Below are 26,021 nucleotides of genomic sequence, written 5' to 3'. Positions count from 1 at the left end.
CCACCATGAATCAATAAAGAGTGCATACTCTAGAGACGGTAGTGGTTGGAATAACAATAATTTTGTGCATTTGTATTGCATGCGACACAAAACTTCATGAGGCGGTTTAGAAACACAACACTAAAGAAAGATGTTGTCAACATGGGTAATTGTCCTCATACATTAAATTAATCAACTCTTTCAAATTATACACATTATTTTTATCAATTTTAATTACTAACTAGATTTACAATAATAATAAAAATAAATATTATTTTTTGTTTATAGATTAAACTTTTATGTTGTTGTGTTGTAGGGTTTAATTTTTTATTTTCTTCATTTAAAAAAAAATAAAACTAAATATTTTTAATTTATTACATTTTTATTTTTATTTTGTAAAACCTTATTTTTTTATTCATTAATTATATTTCTAACTATTTTAAACATTAAAAATATTTATTTTTTTAATGCATTCAAAATTAAATTTATCGATTTTTTATAATTTATTAATTTATTTTTTATTTTACTTTTGAAATGGTGCTATAGAGAAATAAAAACATAAGGGTACTACATGAGAAAATAAAAGTGTAAATAGTGCTATATGAGGAATTGAGTTGTTTGTGAGTGATGTGATAGTTGATATTTTTTTTTTTTAATATAAAATGTAAGTTTGCAAATTTATTTTTGTATTTAAAAATATTTAAATAATGAAATATGAGGTATTTTTGTGTAGATTTGAGTTAATTGAAATATTTTAAATTATTTTCGGTACAGTTGAATAATTTATTTTGGTATCATTAAATAATTATAGAAACGTGGAAAGAATAGTAAAAATAATATTATATAAGCATATACAAATTTATTGTTATATTTATTTGTAAATTTTGAATTTTTTTTATATTCATTGATTTAGATTTATGTAGATATATAATCATTTAGATATTTTAGAGGCCATTTTATAATAAGAATGTTATATATAAAGTGAATTGTACAACAAAATTATTTATAAAAAAGATAAAATATATAGAATAAAGTATGAACTATTATATAAGATGAAAAAACAATAGGAAAAAAAAAATATTATTATATGTATTCTTCCATTAATAACAAAGCAAAAAAGAATGCAATCATAGGTTCTTCTCTCCATCGGAACAATAGGGTCGTTATGCTCATTACTAAACTTGTTGAAGAGATAAAATAGAACCAAGATATATCTAACAAAAAATAAAAAACACTACAATTCTAGGTGGTTTGGTTTTCTCCTCAAATCTTTGCATATGAGGAGAATGAGAGAAATCATTGTTCATGAGGATTCACTATCTCCCCTTCCGTAGAGATCTCCTTATCTAAATCATTAATATCCCTTCAAATCATTCATTTTGAATAGTAAAATCCTTGAAGCAAACAGAACCTTAAATTTATGAAATTAATTAAAAAATAAGCAGTTTAATTGTTTTTGTCCACTCTACTATACTTTTTAAGAAATAGTGAGATTAATTCACTAAAATTGTTTTAAAATTAATACATTTATTGTTTTTTAATATACTTGAACAAACATTTAAACTACATTCATTACAAAAGGAGGAGAGAATCATTATGTAACGATGAGAAATAGGTGGAATTGAAGGTCTAACATTTTATTTATAAATTTTGATAAATTGTAAATAATAAAATATTTGTGCTGTTAATCTTATACTTTTTTTATAATAAATACCATAAAAAGTATATAAAAATGATTTATTATTAGTGTAGAAAGAAATTTATCATAAACTTTATACGAGAAATTCTGGGAACATTATTTTTAATACTTTTATCTAATTTTCTTATTATAGACACTCTTACATGGTAATTATGAAACTCAACTACTGTGTTAGAAGCAAAAGTAGCATTAAGCATCGTGAAACTTCTGCAAATATGAATCTCACAAACAATTAAAAAAATATAATATTATATTTTGTAATTTTTAGATTACACATTATTACACTACTTTTTTCACATGTTCACTATGTTTGTGACTATTTTAAATTCAATCTTCGGTTTCATTTTACTGCTCCATAAAACTATTTTTATAATAAAACTATTAAATACAATATTTTAATTTTTTAGTTATTATGCAGTTAAGTTGAGTTGGATTTATCAAATTTAAAAATCATGAATTTATTGTTCAACTTAAATCTAATTGAGTACACGAGAAAAAAATTATTTAAATTAATTATTCAACCTAAAAATATAATTAATTATGTTTGGATGGTTTCATGAGTGTAACCAGGTTTATATTCGTGCTAGTAATACATCTTTAAAAAAAAAATCAAAACCATTAAAAATTGATCATTATTTTCAAAAGAAAAAATGATTTATTTTTAAAAAAACATCAAAATATTTTTTTAAAGAAATAAAAGAATAAAATGAATACTGTAAAAGAAAAAAAAAATAATTGTATTTGTATAGACTAGACTAACAGGGCCTATATAGTTACTAGCAGTAACAATTGTTTTTTATCTTTCGATCACTCCTCCTTTACCCTTCTCATACTCGTTCTTTCGTGCTCGAACGTTCCTTCTTCACTTTTCATCTCTACTGCTCTTTGATGCATGTCCAAGAGTGAACCTAAAAAGGATTCTCTTACGATCAAGTAAGTACTCTATATTAAGAGTGTATGATGTATATTGATAAAAGTGTCTCTTAGTCTTGTGTAGAAAACTTGTTTATACTTTTTAGTGATGGGTTATTTCATTCATAAAGTACACCTGGCGCGTATCTTCAATAAAATAGTATTTTGCAATGAAATGAACGCACACTCATTGAGGAAAGGAGACCAACTCAACTCGCATTTTGCAAATCAAATATGAGACGGATCTATACGGAATTGGTCAACCCGCACTATCACCCTAAAACCAATATACAAAGTTTTATAAGAACGATGTATTCATCTTCAAAATGACAACTTAGTCACCGATAGAGTAAGAGAAAAAGGCCCATGTGCTTTTAATATTTATTATTCACACACTTTATCAATTAATTTTGTTTCAACCTAAAAAATTAAATGCATTTTCAATTTTCTACTAACATTTCTTTTTTCTTTTACACAATTAAAAATTTATTTAATTTAACAAAATGTTTTTTTATAATAATAAATATGTTCTAACTATTTCATATAATTTGTATTATTTTTAAATTAATTCTTATGCAATATTGAAAATAATGTTTTAAATAAAAATAATTATAATCCATAAATAAATAAATCAAATTAATTTTTCAATAATCTTAAATATAAGAGTAAATTTATAAATTTACATTTTTATCAATTAAAAAAACACAATTTCAATCACAACATCACTAAAAAAATTTCATAAATATTTTCTTCATTTTTCCACCTTTTTTTATCTTAATTTAAACAACCTCATATCCCCATTCCACTAGTCTCAAATCCAAACAAACCATGTATGTGTGAAAAACTAGCAAGGGCTTGCTCCTAAAAGGTTAAAAGACCAGCTAAATGAAATATTTTTTTTTCTATTCTAGTACAATAGCCTGAAGACCCATACAAAATCCTTCAGTGAAAGGTGAGAAAGTGACAGATAAAAGATGACATGAGCAGGATACAAAACCCTTTAGCCTCCTAGAGTTACACAAAACCCTTTACCTCTGAGTTAGTTACGGTGAAACCAGGAATTATCCAATTGCATGCATGAGTTTAGAAGAAAAAAAAATTCTTTGTCCATGTATGATTTTCCCAAATTACTTGCCTACACTGCAACACGAGTTGTCTTAGTTTCATTAACTGAAACTATGCTCGTCTATCTTTCCTATCCCTTAAAAGGAGTATATTGCAACTAGCCACAAAACAAAACCAAAGAAGTAATCATGGATTTCTTCCTGAACAATCCAAAATACAAAATTTGTAAGAACACAAATTTTGCATTCCTATATAATCCAGAATACAAAAAGTCACAATTTAACTTTTGAGTTCTATACTTTAGGAAGTATCTGGATTTTACATTCCAGAATTAAAAAAAATATTCAATAAAAAATGTAAAAAGGTAATTTAATTAATTTTCAAAACAAGAAGAACTGCATGGAGGTGCAGGAAGAATTTGCCTACCAATTGATATCCAAAGTGGCCCTTAAGTTAATGTTCTACAGCAGGCAATCACAAACAATGTGGGGACTGTTTGACAATTTGCATATTGACCAGGATTAAAATCTAAGCAGACAGATATTATTTTCCAAATCCATAAGGGCTCAAGTACGTTTGCATATAGTATTTTTTAATATCTACCAGTCAGTCACCAGAATTTAGAAGACAAATACTACGGGTAAGGAACTAAGAAATTCTGAAATACATTGTCAGTGGTGACGAAATGAAGGGCCAGCAAAAGAGTAACGAGAAGAAACTGGCAACCTGTCTCCATGATATGGCCGCAGTTGATGACGATCAGACAAAGCATCAGGAGCATCATAGATTGGGTAATGCCTATCTCGTTCAGCCTCTCTCCTTGGCAAGTTATCCGTCCCAACAAAATGACTTCGCCTATTCAAATAAGAGTTTTCCTCCCTGCTTAAAGGTCCCAAATATGCATCCCTAGGTGAAACACCGTGGCGATAGACATGATAAGGATCCCTGCTGTCATTCAAAAACAGAGAATCCCTACTGTCATTCAAAAACAGAGAATCCCTACTGTCATTCAAATAAAGATGATCAGTTCGAACACTTTCTACATGAGCAGGAACATTTCTCGGGTAGCCATGGTCCAGGTGATGAGGTTCATAGTGTCTGTCATAAGATTCCAATCTAGGATTAACATGAGATGTGGTAGCCATATTCCTTCTATATCTTGGTAGACTATAAGATTGATTGTTCTCCATTGGATACAGATCATGACCAATTTCCTCTCGTTGGTCAATTTGATGATCCCTATAGAAAGACTGCACATTATAGTTTTCCCTCTGCAACTGGGACCATGATCCCCTAACACTCTCGGGAGATTCTCTATCTCGAATTATTACTTTTGGCTGGGAGTGGACAGGGTGCACACCTGAACGAATTCCAACTGGCTGGAAAAGTTGAGTGAGCTTCCTCACCTGAAACAGAATATTTCAAATAGCATTCACCATAAAAAACAATAGAAAAAGAAATATAGACAGGCCACTAGAGGTAACGTTCAATTCTTACTTGTCTAACAGTAAGTTCTGTTCTGAACTTGTGTTTTTCATTATAATTCTCCTTGATGGCTTTTTTGAAAATGCTCTCAGGTAGTGGGAAACAATCAGCAGCAATTTTGAACCGCACCTGAAGGTGTTAGCCATCAGCATATAAATAAGAAACAAGATCAGAATAATTAGACATGAAAATGAAAGAAAGTAACCTGAGCAGGAAATTTGCCACCAAAAGCTTTGGGTTCAAGCTTCATGCTACCAGAAGATGAGGCCTTGTAAATGCCATACAGTAGCTTCAGATCAAAATCATAAAGAAAAAGCTTAAGTCCAGGTTTGATTTGTAAAACATCATCCTTTTTACCAGCTGAAACACCCATGACACGATAGCGGAAACAATCGGGTTTTGTCTTTGCATTGCACATAAAGATGAAACCACCAAGCTTTTCACCCTTCTTGTCTTTCAATAGATTCCTTTCCATGCCACCTCTCTTAACTTTGTGTTTTACGCTCCTAGAACCCATGCGTAAGTCCCTATGTTTCTCTTCACTCTCTAGATTTTGCTTAGTCTTATCCTTACGAGTCTGGGTCTTCTCTCTGAGACTTTTGCCATTGGTGCTCTTGTTTTGGCTTTCTTTTACTTTTTTTCCAACCTCCTGACTCTTCCCTTTCAGTGGTTCATTATCAGTTTCCTTCAGGTGGCTATCGTCTGAAATTTGTTTCTCATCTGCATTATCCAACACTTTTTTGGAAATACTAATTCTTCTTTTGCCATGAATATGCTGAGTACCACTATTCTTCAATGATTTACCAGCATGAGATTTCTTAACAATTTTATATTTTGCCTTCAATGACTGTGGAGTATTCTTGTCACTCAACTCTGGTTTACTAGATCCTTCAGGGGGATCGGTAACCTTCAGTTGGCTACTGTCTGACTCTTCCTTGGGACTTTTGTCAGCAGTGCTCTTATTTTGGCTTTCTTTTATTTTATTTTCAGCCTTCTCACCCTTACCCTTAGGTGGTTCATCATTTGTTTCCTTTAGCTCACTAGAGTCTGAAATTTGTTTCCCATCAGCATTATCCACCACTTTTTTAGAACTCGTAATTCTTCTTTTCCCATGAATCTTTTGAGAACCATAGTTCCTCCCCTGAAGTTTACCAGCTTGGAATTTCTTAACAATTTTAGATTTTGCCTTCAAAAGTCGTAGGGCATTCTTGCCACTCAAATTTGGTTTACTAGTACCTTCAGGGGAATCAATATCCTTCCTTCCATCAACTTCTCCAGAAGAAGGATGACCAAAAGTCACTTCAGGAAGATTCTCAGTGTTCAGCATATCATGTTTTCCTGGTGACAGAGGACTAGAAAACACTTCACTGGGATTCATAGTGCCCATCATGCCATCTTTTTCTGATGTTGGAGATCTAGAAGCCAATTCAGGAGGATTCTTAGCACACTTCTCATAATCTTCTCTAGATGACACAGGATTATCAATGCTCATCATATCATCTTTTATCAAAGCCATGGGATTAGGAGACACTTCAATAGGATTTACAGTGCCCACTATACCATCTTTTGCTAAAGACATAGCATTAGAAGACACTTCTGGAAGATTCTCGTTACCCATCACATCATCTTTTCCTGAAGATGGAGGATTCTCGGTACCCAGCATATCATCCTTTCCAGATGACAAAGGATTCTCAGTGGTCATCGTCTCAGTTGTCCCTGATGCCAGAGGATTAGAAGACAGTTCAGTAGGATTCACAAGATCAATCTTGTTATCTTCTTGATCCATATCACATAGGCACTCTGCACAAGATTCCAAAGGAAAATTTTAGTACATCCAGAGAAGATAAGAACAATGTTGTCAAACTCGTAACTCGAAGGCGGATCGAAAGGGGTCTGAAAACTTGTAACTCGAGGATCGTAACTCAACTCGGAAGAGTTACTATTCAAGTTACTACTATACATAACATAATTAAAAATAGATTCATAATTCATAAAATTGTCCAAATATATAACATAACTAAATGGTCTAAATACATAATATAACTAAAAGTAGATTCAAATAATGTGGAGCAGTGGCGGAGCAGAGGTAGTGGCAAAGCAGAGGCAGCAAATTGCAATGCGGCGGTGGTGCGTAGTGGCGGAGGCAGCGGGCGCAGTGGTGCACAACGACGAAGGCAATGAATCACGCAAGCGACGATGACGAAACGCAGTGCTAGCGGCGACGACACGTTGCGCAAGCGACGACAGTGAGCACGAGCGGCGACAACGAGCACAATGGCAGCAAAACGGCACGACAGAAGCACATGTTATGAAAAATTTAGGTTTCTAGGATTTATTAGGTATAGGGTTTTTTTGGTTGCGTCATGGATCGTGGAGGCTGATGCATCGTCCGATCCAACCCTTGGATCGCTAGATCGCTTCGATCCAGAGAGAGTTTGCTCCCACCTACGATCCAACCCGTTTTCGTCCAAAAAGATCACAAGATCAGAAGATCGTTTATCTAACTCGCGATCTTGACAACATTGATTTTTCACATAAACCAGAAAAGGCAATAACATTTCAACTAAAGAGAGGCTGAGAATGAAAAAGAAAGTAGTGCCAATGGTCACAAAATCATTTGGCCTAAAAACTGTGGATAAATAAGGGCAAAGTATGTAGAGATTTTGTTAATGTATAAAGCGCATTGGAATTGAAACAAGGAATAAGAGCAAAATTAAAATCACTTGTACAAACGTGAAGACCATGGTTGTGTTTAAATGTTAGTAATAAAATAAACGGAGCTACTGTTGGAAAGCCACCTTAATTGTAGTCACCCCTAATGCACCATAATTGCAGCCTCGTCTCAAGAAGGCACTTGGTCCCACATTGACGACAAATATGGCTTTAATAGAGTCTAGAGAAAACTTGGCAGTACTTACCTTATAAGTCAATTTTATATGATTGGGTTAGAATCTGTCTAAGAGATACTCAAATAACTTTTATGTTCAATCACCTCTAACAATAATTCAAAAAATCACTTCATACAAAATCTCAATTTAAGCTGAATTCTTTTTGTTCAATACCTACTCATCCTTAATTTGCCAGCTACTAATCCTATTTATTGGATTTATATAAATTATTTAATAGTAAATATATGAGCTAAGATATTGCAAGTAGATTTTTATATTATTTTTCATTAAATGATTAGGCATCCATTGCATTTTACATAAATAGACGAAATGTATGAAAACAGTTTAAGACAAAACCTCCAAAACAATCAATAGTTTTGTGCATAATAGAGGAAGCTTGAAAAGAATAAACTTGGCCAGAAAATGAATGGTTTGGCTGGAAAATAATTGGTTAGGCAAAATCCAGGTGAGCTCAGCCAAACTTTTGACTGGAAAATGGAGAGGCAGAGGTGCAAACAATGAATAGTGGAACTACCCCTCCTCCTTGATCTGGCCGCGTTTTGCATGACACAAAAGCACAACGCTATCAGTTTCCTGCAGCAACCAATAGCCACAACCATATGGTCCACTACAGTGCAATGGCAATGTCATTTGTAGAAACCGATAAAATTGCTGTTTGTAAGCAGTAATAAGTAATAACCAATGATATCAGTATTCAGAAAGGTCGAAGAGGTCGTTGGGGGAGAAGGATTATTTGCTTACTGTGACAGCTTCTTATTTTTTTTTATAGTTTTTTAGTTCCTTGGAAGTTAAGGAATGGAAGGAATATTGTTTTGGAGTCTATTAAAGATATACAGATTAGATTTTCACACATTTTTTAGGAGGAAAATAGGTGTGCGGATAGGTTAGCTGCATATGGTCTTAGAACTTTAATTTTTATTTGTTGAGATTGAGTGCCTCCTTGTATCATCTCTGAATTTTGAAGAGATAGATGTGGTCTCTCACAATTTAGATTCTCTTGGGTTTTGGTTTGGCTCCCCCCACTTTGTATTTCTTTTTCTATTAATTGTATTAAGAATGCTGCATAAAATCGGTACAGATTGTAGCGCTACCCTGGTTGCGATTGCAATTAGTAGAGTGATGCAATGCAATAGTATTCTTTACTTCTGGTTAAAGAAAAAGAAGAAATAACCAAAAGAGGAAATGATATTTTAATCCAAAAGAAAAGCAAAAAGACAATATATTCTATAATCAACTCAACAAATGAACTGCAAAATCAAGTTTGGCCAATTGTAAGACCCAAGAGCAACCCTAAACAACTACTTACATTAAAGCCCATTAAAGAATCCGATCATTCGCTATAATTTAACAGAATATACAGAAAAAGGCAATGCTATACAGAGTAGACAAGAAAATGAAAGTCATGCAAAATGGTAAAAGAAATACAGCAGAGGATGAAAAATATATTCTTTAAAACCCTAAAAAGCACTACCAGTACTGCTGGGCCATAGAATAAAAAAATAAAGAAATCAAATCTTAAACTCATGCACCCATATAATCCTTCACCCCCAAAATAACCAGAGATTAGGTTTGAGAAACTTAACAGAAGCAGACATTCTTACGAGACAGAAACTAAAAATTAGACAAAAACAAAAACGATGAAATCTATACCTCGAAAGTGAAATTTTCGATTCCTGAAATGAAATTCAGCCTCTGAATGAAATCGCGGAAAGGGGGAAATGTAAAATCATGTTGGAATGAGAGATTACCTTTGAAATCTGAGTGAAGTGTTGGAGGGGTTGAGAGAGAGAGAGAGAGAGAGAGAGAGAGAAAGTTGTGTAACCGAACCAAAAAAACTACTGAATGAACGTTGAATGAAAGGGAGAGAATGTGGGACTCAGAATTTATCTACAGACCTATATGGGCTTATGCCATTAAAATATTTATTTTTAAGTAATTAATTAATTAAATTTTAATTATTAAAAATTAAAATTTTATAATTAAAAAATGACACCAACAAAAAATTATAATATAATAATATCCACTTTTTATAATGATTTAGATTATTTATTAAAAAAAGTTTAAACTGATATATATAATTATAATCATAAACTTATAAATATTAAACAATTGAATAAATAATAAATATAGAAAAAAATACAATGTATTTTACGATTTAATTTAGTTTGGTTGATTTTTTAAATTTAAAATAAAATTTACAAAAAAAAATATAAATTCTATCAGAATTGCTTAACTTCACTTAAAAATTTCTAAAAAGTTAAAGAGTTAATAAGAAGGTCAAGGAAACGACATATATATTTAGTAAATTATTTATAAACCTGAATTTTTTATTTATTTAGAATCAAATGTCGATTTATCTAAAAAATTATATTAAAAAATAGAACGAGATTGGATTATCTTGAAAGATTTTTAAATATTTTTAATTTGTCTCAGTCTTATATATTTTTATTACACCAAAATATGCATGTGAAGTAATTTATTTTTAAAATGTATAACCTGAGTAAGTCGAGGACTAAGAAAAATTTCATACATAATAAATAAATATCCCAATTCCAAAAAAAATAGACATTTACTATGATGTATGAAAATAAATATTTTTTGTTTTTTTAATACAACTAATGATGTAAAATAGAGTTATACAAAAAAAAAAATGAAAACATAATAGAAGAAACGATAAATTAAATAAATAAGTTCAATATTCTGAAAAAAAAAACTGTTAAATTACATCTTATATTATTATTATTACTACTAGGCGTACGATGATTTTTTTCCCTTAAATATCAATATTCCACTTTTATTTATTCATCTCTTACTCTTTTATTTTTATTTTTCTATCTAACACTCTTTTATTTTTATTTTTCTACTTAAAAACATTTTTTACTTAAAAAAAAAACTCTTCTTAGAATTTGGTTTCTTTAGAATTTTGTTTTATAATTTTTTATTTCTTTGTCTAGAGTAAATAAAAAATAATTTTTTTTAAAATCAATAAAATAAAATAAAATACTTTTTAAAAACATTTTTAAGTAAAAAATGTTTTGAAAATTTTAATTAAAAATGAGAAGAATAATTTTTAAATATTTATAAAATTTTAGTGAATTTAAATATATGTCTTAACTTATAATAATAAATATGATTATATAATATTTTTTTATAATATTTAGGATTTAGGGTTGGAAGTTTAGAGTTTATGACTTAGAGTTTGAGAAATCGAGTTTAGCATTTTATGGTTTGGGATTTACATTTATTTTATACATAATATTTATTTACATAAAAATACCTATAAAATATTTTATTTTATTATCTTTATATTGATATTTTTTCATAAATTTTTATACATTTAATTTTAAATTTTCAAAATTTATTTTTTCTTCTATTTTAATTTTATAAATATTTAAATTAACTATAATTTTATTAATATTTAAAAGTGAAAATTGTGCTATCTTTTTTAAATAAAAATAAAAGGATGCTAAATAGAAAAATAAAAATAAAAAGATATTAGATATAGAAAAAAATATATTAAATAAAAAAATAAAAGTAAAAATAGTGATAGAAAAAAAGTCAGCGCGTCTCACATTTTTTTATTTAATATAATAATATTTAATATTTAAATTAAATAAATAATATTATTATTAGTACATTTATATTTTCAATATAAATATATGGTTTGTTTTAATAAATACAAAGACAATGTTTTAATTATACGATAAAATAAAAAAATTACTGATAATTTAAAAATAAATATACACACTTCAATTATTCAAGAATATCAGTCTAAACCAAAGAGAATAATCCTCTTTTTATATTATTATAAAATAAATAAGTTGGGGATAAAATGAAATATAAGTGGAGGACTAACAAAAATTCATACATAATAAATAAATATCCTTTGGTCTTTGTAAGTCTCAGATAGATGAGAGAGAAAAATGTTATAACTCTTTTAATAAAATTAGGGTTTCTTGGTTTTGTGAAGTATGCTGTAAAAAGGGGTTAATATAACTCAGTTCACAGTTTCAAGCTGGCCATTGTATAGGTTGAAGACACCGACAGAATCAATTTAAGAACCAACGAATTCTACCGCTTCACCATGCTTGCAATCGATTCATCCACCGAAACTGAAGGAAGTGACATGCGAATTGCACCGTTTGAATAAGAAAGTATGTGAGGTGAATTTTCGGTTAACAAAGCACTCAGTACCCTCAATTTCATCCACGCTATGGTTCATTTTCTTCTACTTTTATCTGTTTTTCCATAGTTTTTCTGACATGGTGATGTGTAGAATATTGAAAACCCATTAGAGTTTCAGCTACTTATTTACTAAGACTGATTAATTTTGCTAACTATTTTCTTTTCTACAATTATTTTAATATTTGTTATGAAAATGGTGAAGAAATGCAATTCATTGAACTTGGCCGCCATAGGAATAACGAATATTGAAATTAAAATGAATAACAATTTTGACATTTAATTCAATTTTATTTAAGCAATTTGCTGCTATTCTCTCTTCTGCTCCTGTGTCTCCATCCATAATCTCATCTGTTTCATTCCATTTCATGTAAGTTTCATCTATCTGAAACTTATAAGTCCACGACAGGACTCCTCTGCGACACGACAAGCTTCACTGTCTCTCTCCTGGTTGTGGTTGGCCCTGCTCGTGTTTCTGGTATGCCTTTCACCACTTCCCACATTATTTCCTGTCCTATTCTGCTGTTCGTCAATTATTTGCTGTTTAGTGTTATTGAGCGTTGGTGAGGTGTTTGAAACATGGAGGATGACTCTCCCTACAATTGTGATGGCTGTAGAATTAAATTGCAAATAATGCTTTTCATTAGAAGATTACTCTTAAGTTGTCACATGGTGTTTTAATTTTAATTTCTTTCTGAAATGATTGTGATGTTTCTTTATATATGATTGGCATTTGGTAGTTGGAAATTGTATTGTAAATGAGAACCGTTGGTTTCGAATAATAGGCGAAATGAGAAGAAGGATCAGGAATGCTCTTTTAACATGTATTGATATGTTTAAATTATTTGCTACTTTAAGTACTCGCTGTGAGATTTTTGTTTCATGTTCAATGTGCTGCAACTTGTACCATTTCCTTGTTTCTAATTAGATAGATCTAAAAACCAAATACCCTTTGGAAATAGATTCTCTCACATACACAATACATGTCCCATTTAACTTGTGACTCACTGGTTGAATCAACAATCCAATAACTTGATTGAATCGATGACTGGATTGAGTTTTATATCACTGCCAATGATATTTAAAATGTGGCCTAACTTATCCTGGTCACAATGAATCAGTTAAGGACTGGTTTGGGTCCTGATTTTCCAAGGCAAATATTTGACTTGTCCACCTCACTCATCAGCCTGTTATTTGTGCAGAGATGGAAAGCTGTACCAGCAACAGAAGTGACAACAACAATCACTGGAGAGCCGAGGAAGCCATTGGTGGCAACACTGAAGCTCTTCAGGCCCTTAGAGAACTCATCATATTCCCTATGCACTTCTCTCAAGAGGCACAGAAGCTTGGCCTTAAGGTTCAATTTTTCCCTTTGTTCAGTATGTTTTTTCTTCTATTAATCTGTGGGTCTTGTTCTTTGTAACTGTCAATGAATCTTGTCCCTTTGTTTTTATTTTATTTATTTTATTTTCTTCTAGTGGTCCAGAGGATTGCTGCTGTACGGTCCACCAGGCACTGGAAAGGTGATTTCTTTTGAAAAATGATCCCCTTTTTAACTTAACATGGAACAGAGAATATACTGCAATTTTTTTTGTTTATTTTCCAAGTAGCCTTTTCTGTTTATTTAATTATACATAATTCCTTGTAGTTAGTATAGTTGAAAGCATAGTAGCTACCAGATCAGCTGCTCCATTTTGCATTAGGTTACTTGGGTTTGGGTACTTATCATACATCATAATCTGAGCGGGTTGACAACAATCCACTGAGACCAGTCTGATTAGTACATGAATATAGCCCTCATGTTGATAACACAATATACTGTTATAGTTATAGAAATAAGGAGTTGATCCTCGATGTAGATTATATATGTATATTATTAGGAACACTTTTATTTATTCCTGTATAACATCTTTTGTTATTAGAGGATATAAAATATTCTCTTTTTATTGTATTGATTCCTTTTACTCAATATAAATAAAGTACTCGTGCTGTTTCAGAAACACATGGTTTCAGTTCAATGTTTCTTTCTTCCCTAGCGTTTAACAGATACCAATTATAGACAATCTGTTGGTAAAGTCCTGGACTGTTGTTGAAGGGATAAAGGCAAGATTTGTCAATGGGAATAAATGAAAATGACAAAAAACAGATAGACAAAAAAAATACAGGGTTGGATTTGATGTCTTAATATGGTGCAATCATGTTATGAGTCAAACTTACATTTTGCTTGGTTTGTGAATGTAAAGTTAGTTATATCTCTACCTGTATGGTGAATTCTATTCAGACAAGTTTGGTACGAGCAGTTGTTCGAGAGTGTGGGGCACATCTGACAATTATCAGGTACTCTTCTTTTTTAATGTAGTTTAATGGATCTAGTGTTTGGAAGTTCTTTGACGTTGATCAATTGCTTGTCATTATTTGTCTGTTTATGTATTTTCAGTCCACACTCTGTTCGTAGAGCACATGCTGGTGAAAGTGAGAGAATTCTCCGTGATGCTTTTTCAGAGGCATCATCTCATGTAGCCTTGGGCAAGCCATCGGTTATCTTTATAGATGAAATCGATGCACTGTGTGCTCGCCGAGATTCCAAGTATGAAACAATTGATGACATATTTGCTAAATAAGATAAATTTAGTCTGTGAACACAATTTTGATGATGGTATTCTCTAATGTAAATTAAAACATCTCCTGTGAGAGACTCTCTAATCTTGCATTATTTATATTCTTTGTTATAATATTTTACCTCTCGTTAACTTGTTTTAAATCTGTTATGTGTTACCCTAAACATTTTACATTTGCCTGATTTGTGGATAGGTTGTAGCCTGTCTGTCTGTTGAGTGTCATCAAAATTCAGAAGTTCAAATGTTTTATTTTAATATCATTTCATTGATATTTGTTGACTAGGTTATTATTTTTGTCAATATATTTTGGGGGAAAATTCACATACTCTAGGAGTAATTGTTGTGATACTTCATTTAATATATTCTCACAGTAGACATCAAATTTCATGAATCCAACTGTAAAATTGAATATTTTCATCAAGTAGCTTAAATTTACAAAAGCAATTATGAAATTTTAAATCTATTTGATGCTTTATGAAATAACTTCATTGTAATGAAAAGAGGTCAATATTGAATCTAAGATTTACATACCTATAAAGGTCGAATTTATGTAACATTGGTTTACATGGTCATTGAGGTAATGAGATAGAATTCAATGGTTGGTTGATGAAATTTAATATTTATAATGTGATAATAAGCAGACTAAGTGTATGAGTTATTCCTAAAGTAAGCGGATCCCCTCTACACACGCATATTAAAAATAGTCATGAGTGGAGTGAAATATTAAAATCATTTAATGGATATCCTTTAAAAAGTTATTTAAAGTTTTCAGTATGGTGTTTCCTTTGTTGTCATTGGCAATAAATGGGCTAGTGTTGGATGTTCCAGGTCAAGTGTATTAAGTGATGATAATGAAGAGTTTCTTTTGTTTGTTTAGAAATGTGACTTCTATTTGAGGTTTTTATTGGAGAAGAATAGATTGGGACAGGGTAGGAGAGAACGGGCATCTTGAGTTGCTGGGATATTCTATATACTTTGTCTCTGTGTTTTATTGAGTGTGGAGGAGTTCTCTACTAATTCCCTATAAACTTATCTCTTTTATTCATACCATACTGATACAAGTTGCAGAATTTCAGTAATAATACGTATTATTCTGCTATTTCTGGACCAGTTGTATGAAGTTGTCTTGAACTTCTGTTGCATTTGTACAATATTTTGTTCCTTCATATTATAAAGTGAAACATGTGGGTCTGGATCTGGTGAATTTTTTGAGTTTTATTAGGGTAATTATACAGTTTAGTAGGAATTTATTTATACATGTAGCAATCTCACTGATGACATTATTTCAAATTGTCTACATGCAGAAGGGAGCAAGATGTTCGACTTGCCTCTCAACTATTTACTCTGATGGACTCAAATAAGCCAGCCTTTTCTGCACCAGATGTAGTTGTAGTTGCATCAACTAACAGGTTAGCTGCTGCGTTCTCAATAATTATTTATGAATCTTTAGAAATATAAACTATTGGGAATGAATGCAAATTGGTTCTCTTATGAAATTCAATGTTCACCCATACCCAGCTTTTTTAAACCTGTAAACTATGTTTAGAAACCTGATGTCACTACTACTTTAAAATTTTCATAGCATGCCATTGAAGAAGTTATTATTGTTTATGAGCAGTGAGTGGTTGAAGTTGTTGTAATTTTCCTCCTGATGGATTAATAAGAACAGTGGGTGGTTTAAGTTGTTTTCTGTATGTTGATCGGTCATTAACAGCGCTGTGCTGATATGTGATATTCTTTTATAAATTTGATCCTCTATTTTTTGATGATGTCTGGAACCTGTGAATTTATCTCATTATTTTCATGGGTTTTTTTTTTTAAATTTATGGATTTAATAATATAATACAGGCCTTTCTTAACACTGCTTAAAGTCATTCACCTGATCTGGTGTTTGAGTACTTTCCCTGATAAATTTCCTGTATCTGGTTTCTGCATATAGAGTGGATGCAATTGACCCTGCACTAAGAAGGTCTGGACGTTTTGATGCTGAAATCGAAGTTACTGTCCCAAATGAAGAGGACCGCTATCAAATTCTGAAGGTAACTTTTAGTGATATAAAATATTTGTCTCTTGTATGATGATTTGGTTATTCAGATTATACCACCCCAAGGTATTTTGGAGTCCTTACCTCTTTCTCAATATGTAATGTTGAAAATCACAATCTGAAGAGAGAAAAAATTGATTTTCAGTGATAATTTCAAAATGATATTGCACAAGTATTTATAGCTTATGAGGCTCCGACAATGATACTGGACATAACATTGACACTAGAACATGACTAATGTCTTAAGTTATAGAACACGGTGTCACCACTCATATATTATCAAGGTGACAAAAATCTCAATTGAGAATTAAGATTTATATAATATTCACACTAATTTATTACATTTTCATGTAATAACATCCTTCACAATAGAATTCGAAATAAGGAACATGTTTCTTAATAGTTAAAAGAACTAGTTAAGTCTTGTGGAAACAAACCTAAAAATTATCATGCATTATTTATAATAGAAGTTGTTTTCTTTCAATTTCTTTTTTTACTTTTTGTTATTACAGTAGTGTCTAGGAAGTGTTTAACCAATAATAGGTGTCAGCTTACTTTCTTTAGTAATGGTCAAGCGGGTTTGAGGTGTTCAAGATGTGTTGAAGAGGTGGCTGAGCTGAAAAAAATGATTTTTAATTGTGACATGGTTGAGGACATGAATGTTTCTTGCTAATTAAAGTGGGATCGTGCATTGTCCACACTTCAATCTATGAGGGGCATGGGTTGCATATATGAAAGCTTTCACGGCTCTCCACTGAAATTTGTTAGTGTAATTTCTCAGAGCAGTTGGTTAGGAAGAGAGTTCAATGTTAAAATGTTTTATTTTTTTGCTTATTTCATAGAAGTCTTGATTGCTGAAGTGTGTGTGATAGCATGTATTTATGTGGTTTTCATACGAACTTATTACAGTTGTATACAAAGACAATTCCCTTGGATCCCAGTGTTGACTTAAAGTCTATTGCTGCGTCGTGCAATGGTTATGTTGGAGCTGATTTGGAGGCTTTGTGTCGTGAAGCCACCATGTTTGCAATAAAAAAATCCTCAAATGCAAAAGATGCTAGTAATTTCAGTCTAACAATGGAAGATTGGAAGAACGCAAGGTCTGTTGTTGGTCCAAGTATAACTAGAGGTGTTACTCTGGAAATTCCTAAAGTGACTTGGGAAGACATTGGTGGATTAAAAGATATAAAGGTTTGTTAAAATGTGCATTTGATTTGAATTTGAATGTGAGAATCTTCATTGATACCTGTTGTCCATGAACAGAAAAAACTCCAGCAAGCTGTTGAATGGCCTATTAAGCATTCTGCTGCATTTTCAAGATTAGGAATATCCCCTGTACGTGGAATTCTTCTCCATGGGCCTCCAGGATGTTCCAAAACTACCCTTGCCAAAGCGGCTGCACATGCTGCCCAAGCATCTTTCTTTTCCTTAAGGTTTTAATAATTTTAATGTTTTAAAGTTTTATATTTGTAGTCTGGGAGATTGGGTTTTGGCATTTTAACACACAAGTTGATGGTTAACATGAAATGGATCTTTTCCTTGTTTTAGGGAACTGATAGTCATTGTAGAGAGAAAGACACTCTTTTGTGCTAGGACCCACTATTTTATGTTCAAACCCTTCTTATTATTTTGATCTCCCTCTGAATATAAATTAATCTTTTTCTAGTGAGTATCCAAATCATTCTAGGATGCATGGTTTTCATAAAATAAAGAAAAAGAAAGAGTTGTAGGATAATACATGCCAAAGAAATGAACAAAGTTAGTTTGGAATCCAACAAAATAAATTGTCTTTAATAAATGAGTAAACTAATGTTATTAGATTATGGGCAGCTATTTGGAAATTTAAATCCCTGTTAACACCTCCTCTATCATCTCCCATCCATTCTGTTGATTAGTAGCACTTGTGTTATTTTCTGTATTGGTGATGCTATGCTTTGATATATTCTAGATTTCTAGTTCTACAGTTCTATAACTGTTATAATTATAGAAATGAGGAGCACATCTTATATAATCAAGAATATCTGTATCTAGATTATATATGTATTATTAGAAATGTTTTTATTTATTCCCATATCATATCTTTATTATTAGACGGTATAAAATCTCGTCTATTTATTGCATTGATTCCTTTTTTTCTATAAATAAAGCATCAGTGTTGTTTCAGAAAGATATGGTTCCAACTTAATGTCTCTCTTTCCTATAGTTTACAATAACATTCTGATTTCTGTGAATATGTATTTTTTTCTTTACATCTATTTTTTGGCAATTCAGTTCCTATAAGAATTTGGTTTTCAAATAATGGAAAAATTTACAAGTAATGAATGATGAATTAGTGGTGCAGAATTGTATTCGATGTATGTTGGAGAGGGGGAAGCTTTACTTCGCAAAACATTTCAGAGAGCACGCCTTGCAGCACCCAGTATAATATTCTTTGACGAGGCTGATGTGGTAGCTGCCAAACGGTTAGTAAAATTTCTTTATTTGAAATATATTATAGAAAAAAGTAACATCATTGTTTTTTTTTTGTTCTGAGCAATTTACCTATTGGTGTTAGAGTAGTTTAACTTGTTAGAATAGGTTAAATTATCTTTTGTCTATTTATAGCAAAGCTAAAGGTTACTTTTGGGGTACCTATCTATTACCTAGATAGCTGTAGTCTTTTCATATCTGTGTATCTTTGGTGTAAGGACTCGTACAATACATGAATTTCCAGAGAGATGAATCATTTGTGAATCATTCTTTCTCATTTTCATTCTCAAGTTGGTATCAAAGAGATTCGATCCAACCTCTGTCTCATTGTCTGATGAGAAAATCACTGCCTGCCATTGGTAGCAACTGCTGATCACCATTATTTTTTCTTTTGCAAGCACTAGGTTTGGTTTGTTTCGTCAAGCAACAGAGAACCCATTGTCCACTGTTTGGCCTCCATTTTTTGTCACCTCCCTCCATTGACCACCATTTTTTGAGTACCAAATCTAGCGCATCTCGCCAAGCAACAGAGAACCCAAGAAGTCGCAAAGGCTAAATTGCTTCCACACACCACCTCTTTTTACACTCCAACCAGGCACATGAAAGCCATGCTCCAGCCTCTGGTCATTGAAGTAATGCTGCGTCTCCTTCACAGGTTTCATCAACATCCCTTGTCCTTGTTTCAACCTTTGTTTCTAGTTTCCCACCACCATTGAAGTGCAGCCCTTAAAACATCTTCCTTTTGGGACTCCCACAATTACTTTGGGAAAGTGTAATGGAAAATATTACCTCTCTTGATTTGCATGTGTTGAGCTTTGGTTCCTTGGTCAAGCTTTCCATGATCACTTGGAAGAGGATGATAGTAGTAAAATATCATCAAACAAAGTTAAATAGTGGAAGAGGATAGTAGTAAAATATCATCAACTTAGTTGAAATTGATCATTCCTTATTGCTTGGTGTTAATGTACTGGTTCATAACTAGGGTGATGCTATTCTTATTATTGTTTGCTTACTCAGAAATAGAATATTCTTTTTCTCTTTTAAAAGTCATATTCCCTTATACATTATTGTTTCTAGATGAACTCTTTATCATGTTTTTCCCGTGTCTCTGATTATGTGTGTTTTTGTCCATGACATGTCCCAAGGTTGAACAAGCTGTCTATAAGAGCCATCAAATGTTTTTTCCTAGGATATGCTCGTCTCTAAAATGGGTATTGATGTTATTATCCAGAAACTAAAAGGTATTATTTGTTTGGGAGTGTCACTTTCTTTTGAAGAGACTCCTTTCTTTCTTTCTTCTCTACAACATGCTAGTTCAGTGCAACAAAACTTATGTGTACGATTAGTTGAACCATTGTTATTTACCCTCATGACACTCCAAATCAAACCACTAAACAAAGTTCCTTTCCTCTAAGTCTACAAAAACTATCATCATCGTTCCCTTTGGTCACTTACCACCACAAAAGGCTAGTTCTATGTTACATGGCGAGTCTTCTTTTTCAAGTCATTTATCACCATCTATTCATTTCACAACTCCCCGATAATAAAGATCTTGGCTAGTCCATTGCTTTTCAGAAAAAAAAGTATTCATTCTACTTGTCATTGTTATCCTATTTACAATTTTTCTAAGCTACCATCTGTTGCCTCCTTCATTTTTCTCCTGTCATACCTATGTTCTCAAAGTGTATATGAAGAACTTTATCATCCTAGATTGTGACAAACCTTGATTGTTGAAATGCATGCTCTTGACTAGAATAACACATGGGAGCTAATTCCTTTTCCACCTAGAAAGAAGAGAATTGGGTGTAGGTGGGTTTACTCTATTAAGGTTGGGTTAAATGGTACAATTGACTGTCTTAAAGCAAGATTGGCAGGAAAAGGATACACACATACACACGTTCTCGAATATGGTGATACATTTTCACCTGTCTGTAGCTATAATTACCATTGCCCAACTATTCTTTTTCATGGTTGTTATTTGCCATTGGCCTTCCAACTAGATATAAAGAATGTCTCTTCATGGTGATCTAGAGGAGGAAATCTACATGAGCAACCTTTTGGGTTTGTTGCTTAGGGGAAGTGTTATTTAGTATGTAAATTGTATCGATCTCTCTATGGTCTCAACAATCTCCACGTGCTTCATTTAACAAATTTAGGCATATTGTACAAGTTTTTAGGCTGAAACACAGTGAAACAAATAATTGTCTTTTATTGTCATAATTTTTATGAGAAATGTGTGTATGTAATTATGTACATTGATGAGTCATCATTGAAAATGATGCCATTAAAATTTGTCAACTATATAAGCATTTATGCAATTACTTTTAGACCAAAGATCTTGGATGCCTTAAATACTTTATAGGTATTAAAGTAGCTCAATCAAAGGAATGTATTGTAATTTCTCAAAGAAAATATGCCTTAGATATCCTAAAGGAAACAAACATGATTGCTTGTATGCACATGGATAGTGTTATGAATCCAAATTAGAAGTTAATGTCACAACAAGGTGAACCTTTCTTAGACCCAAAAAGATATAGAAGACTTGGTGGGAAACTTATTTATCTCACTATTCTTAGACCTAACTTGTGTTTTGTAGTTGGAGTGGCTAGTCAGTTTATGTAGGTTCCTCATGTTAATCACTAGAATGTTGTCATTTGCATCCTCATATACCTTAAGAAGGCTCCACGACAAGGATTGCTATATGAAGATAAGAGAAATATTCAGATGTTTGAGTGTTGTGATGTTGATTTGACAAGATCTCCTATAGATAAGGATCCACTATTGGATATTGTATGTTCATTGAAGACGGTATTATTTTTTGGAAAAACAAAAAATAGAATGTGGTTGCTCAATCTAATGCTAAAGTTGAGTGTTGGACGTTTATGGCACTCACTTGTGTGGATAGAAATATTCCTTTTTAAGAGCTGAAATTTTGTGAAAATCAGCAAATGATTATATACTGTGATAACCAGGAAACTATTTACTTTAGTTTCAAACTTGTGTTTCAAGTGAGAACCAAACACAAAAGTTGACAGCCATTTCATTTGACAGAAGTCCTTGTCCAAGGAAATTTGCCCAGAATTTGCTTGCCTTCAATGATCAGTTTTGAAATATTTTAACTAAATTCTTGAGAGGACCTCAAATTCAATTTTTTATGTTCCTTGTATGCTCTAGCTTGAGAGGAAATGTTAGTGTTAGAATAGTTTGACTTGTTGGGATAGGTTAACTTTTTTTTTTTCTATATTTGGGAAAGCTAAAAAGTTTCTTGTGGTAGGTATCTATGGTGTAGTCTTTTCACATCTTCTTTGTATCTCTGATGTAAGGACTCATAAGTAGATGAATCAACTGAGTGATGGATGAATTATCCCGTAAATGTTCTTTTTTATATTTTCATTCTCAAGTTTACCCATGCTGGTAGTATTTCATGATCAGATTTCCCTTTTTTTTTGAGGTACAAATCTTTTAATGCTGAATACTAAAGTTCGGTGGCTCAATGAGTAGTTAATATGTAGCATCCTGTAAAGTGGGATTCATCAGACAGACCACATGAACTAAACTGTATTTGGTCAATTTTCTTTTAAAAAATGTTACGTGCATCTATGATTTGCAAGATGGGAACGGAAACCTTTTTTTAATATTTTTTAGTGTATAAAATTATATTAAGTATTCTTCTAATTGTAGGGGTGACAGTTCAAGCAATGGTGCTACAGTTGGAGAGAGACTTTTATCCACTCTGCTAACTGAGATTGATGGCTTAGAAGAAGCAAAAGTACGTGTGCCTTTTTCTTCTTTTGCTGTTTGTTTTAATGATATTTTAACCGTCCGTTTTTCTCTACTTCTGAAATTCTTCTTTTCTGCCTGTTAACCATATACTTCTTTATTTCAGGGAATTCTTGTTTTAGCAGCTACAAATCGCCCCTATGCAATTGATGCTGCACTTATGCGTCCTGGGCGTTTTGATCAGGTGCAAAATAATACCCTCTACAATGCTTTCAGCTTGTAACTTCAATTCTACATGTTAAAATATACCAATGATTGTGCATGTACAGTAGTAGAAGAATTTCACAAATCACTCCAAGCAATTGACATTGATTTCAGCAAGTTGAAAGGAGTTGATCAAATATATTCTGTCTGACTCTGGTTTATTTCTATAAAATGGTAGGTTCTGTATGTACCACCACCCGATTTAGAGGGTCGATATGAGATACTTTGTGTTCATACGCGGAAGATGAAAACAGGGCATGATGTTGACCTCAGAAGGCTAGCAGAAGACACAGAGCTGTTTACAGGTGCTGAATTGGAGGGATTATGCAAGGAAGCTGGAATTGTAGCTCTAAGGCAAGACATATCTGCTGCAGTTGTTTTTGACCGCCATTTCCAGATTGCCAAGAGTTCTTTAAAACCAGCGTTAACAAAAGAAGAAATCGACTCGTACTCATCTTTCATGAAGACCTCATCTCGAGCTTTGCCTAGCCACTCTGAAGCAGGTTTGAAAGCAGACAAGGGCAGAAGGAACAGGTCAGATTCTTTGTCTTTTGTCAAAATTGGGGTTGTCAGCTCTTTGTTATTGGCTGCTGCTGCTAAATACTATATCATGTATGGAGACCAAAGTGTACATCACATAGCTACCTGAAAAGCATATTCCTTTTGTAGTTTTTGGATCAATCCATTTTTTATTGATAATAGTAGGATTTCTTTTGTTAAATACATATTATTTGTAAGTTAGTTATTCAAAAGGTATTTATAGATGTGATTTTGCATTTAATTAAAAGGTATTTATCCACAATAACTCCTTGGATTATTGGAATGGAAGTGATTGACTTAATCAATTCTAGATATATTTTTAACAATATTCCTTCCCTTCCAACATATATTTTCCATTCTAATCCCAAAACCACATTTTCATATCCCAGTCTCAAACCCATTTAATTTTAATTGAACTATTTTATCTGCCACCAAGTTGAAATAATTGAACTATTCTACAAAGTATTCTCCACTCCCATAAGAATTGAATTTTCAATTTTATCCTTTAGTATATTGGATTGTGATTTTGAAATGTATTTATGAATTTAGAAATATATTCTAAAATATGCCATATAAAATGTATTAATATATTCTAGAATGCATATTTGAAAATACATTTTTAGATCAAAAATACATTTCGAAATGTGCATTCCAAGTTGTTATACATTCTGCTATTCTGAAATGTATTTTTGGATTTGAAAATACATTTCGGAATGTGCATTTCAGTTTGTTATCGGATTACGCAATTCTGTGTTAACACATTAGGTATATTTTCAAAGGAATTTTATAAATCTAGAAATATAAACTAAAATATTTAATCTATAATGTATTTTTTCAAATATAGGCTTGTCATTTCACCCTCTCACGGGGTGTAGGTTTAAAAATATGGGGTGCAGAATGCAATGCCCCTTACAATTTTTTAGTTGGCCTCATAGCTTAATAGATTTCTTGTGCCATTTCTTTTTTCACATCCATAATTTTTCGTCCACATGAAAACTAAAAACTAAATTTATAAATTAAATTTATGAATTAGTTTCTAAATTGATATCTATTATTTATAAATTTTATAGAAAAATGTTAATTTTTATTTTTATTTTAAAGTTCAAAATTTCGATATCTAGATTTATAACTATAGGATCACACATTAATGAGTTATAAAATTTATAAAAAAAAATTAACTAAAAATGTTACTAATATGATATATATATCAGAAATATATAGACAACAGAGGGCCACCTAAAAGTAAGATTAAAGTCTTTATAGAAAAAAAAAATGTAAGAAGATGATATAGTATTTGGTTATTATCCAGTTAAGAGTTTAAAATTTTAAAATGTCACATCACCATTAAGTTTCCCTTACCTTAAGGTTTATAAAATGTCATTTCTAAAAATTGCTTCTAATTCCTAAGGCTTTTCTTCTCCCTTCTCTTTTTATCAAAATAGTGAAATTCATCCATGTTATTATTAAAATAGCAAAATTTAAGAATTTTTTGAATTCAAAACAAACAAATCGCACTTCTAAATTGCTTAATTAAACTCTATTATGTGAAAGTTGTTTATTTCTAAAAAAAAATAACTCAATTTTATTATTCAATTTTTTTAAAATAATAGGTAATGATAAATTTGTAAATAATATTTTACATCTTTAAATAAAATTCAAAATTTTCTAAAAAACAAGGTGATGCTCGTAGAGAAGAAAAATAGAATTCAAGACTTGCAAAATGCTACCACTACTAAGTTTTCTTGTCTTCAATTATATTTTTACTTTATTCTCATCTTTAGGTATAAACATACTACCACTTAACAACATAGATTTTGATTGTGTCGGAAACTATCACATTTCAACTAGAATAAATATATGATCTAAAAATAATTCTAAAAAAGTATTGCATATCGTAAAGAATAATAATAATAATATTTAATAATCAATAAGGGAAAGAGATGTATAAAGATTAATGAAGTTAAATAGATTAATGTATGTAGTTTAATAATCTGTGTAAAACAAATTAATGGTTACCGTATAAAGTAAATGATCAACGTACAATGTGTAATCCGATAAATAACGTAGGTATAAATTAAAAATAAGTCTTTAAATTAGATAATAGAAAACAGAAAACAGAAAATATGGAGAACTAC

At 31.4% G+C, this 26,021-nt stretch overlaps 2 protein-coding genes across 19 annotated transcripts; one reads left to right on the top strand and one right to left on the bottom strand.

The window, feature by feature from the left end:
• Window positions 1-4,176: 4,176 nt before the first annotated feature.
• On the bottom strand, window positions 4,177-9,962 carry LOC137806365 (uncharacterized). Of its 2 annotated transcripts, XM_068606427.2 has the most exons (5): window positions 9,798-9,899; window positions 9,700-9,722; window positions 5,346-6,940; window positions 5,153-5,269; window positions 4,177-5,061 (listed from the first exon to the last, which is right to left on the bottom strand). In XM_068606427.2, the coding sequence occupies exons 3-5, from the start codon at window positions 6,924-6,926 to the stop codon at window positions 4,327-4,329; spliced, it is 2,433 nt and encodes an 810-aa protein (XP_068462528.1). In that variant the 5' UTR covers window positions 6,927-6,940; window positions 9,700-9,722; window positions 9,798-9,899; the 3' UTR covers window positions 4,177-4,326. The 2 variants fall into 2 exon arrangements, with proteins under 2 accessions (XP_068462528.1, XP_090156382.1); XM_090300256.1 differs by lacking the exon at window positions 9,700-9,722 and having other exon boundaries at window positions 9,798-9,962.
• Window positions 9,963-11,915: 1,953 nt separating this feature from the next.
• On the top strand, window positions 11,916-24,134 carry CDC48B (cell division cycle 48B). Of its 17 annotated transcripts, none has more exons than XM_068606425.1 (14): window positions 11,916-12,203; window positions 12,607-12,709; window positions 13,434-13,588; window positions 13,710-13,754; window positions 14,475-14,568; window positions 14,669-14,818; window positions 16,154-16,258; window positions 16,789-16,888; window positions 17,803-18,084; window positions 18,157-18,326; window positions 19,227-19,355; window positions 23,044-23,131; window positions 23,249-23,326; window positions 23,525-24,134. In XM_068606425.1, the coding sequence occupies exons 5-14, from the start codon at window positions 14,495-14,497 to the stop codon at window positions 23,993-23,995; spliced, it is 1,647 nt and encodes a 548-aa protein (XP_068462526.1). In that variant the 5' UTR covers window positions 11,916-12,203; window positions 12,607-12,709; window positions 13,434-13,588; window positions 13,710-13,754; window positions 14,475-14,494; the 3' UTR covers window positions 23,996-24,134. The 17 variants fall into 17 exon arrangements, 13 of the variants coding, with proteins under 13 accessions (XP_068462526.1, XP_068462520.1, XP_090156323.1 ...); XR_016519440.1 differs by having other exon boundaries at window positions 11,918-12,212; window positions 14,513-14,568; window positions 19,235-19,355; XM_068606419.1 differs by having other exon boundaries at window positions 11,918-12,212; window positions 14,513-14,568.
• Window positions 24,135-26,021: the final 1,887 nt, after the last annotated feature.

The sequence above is a fragment of the Phaseolus vulgaris genome, chromosome 3 (genome assembly GCF_051622355.1).
Source record: "Phaseolus vulgaris cultivar YP4 chromosome 3, ASM5162235v1, whole genome shotgun sequence".
In the NCBI taxonomy this organism is placed as follows: Eukaryota; Viridiplantae; Streptophyta; class Magnoliopsida; order Fabales; family Fabaceae; genus Phaseolus; species Phaseolus vulgaris.
This window is presented reverse-complemented; position numbering and strand designations above follow the sequence as displayed.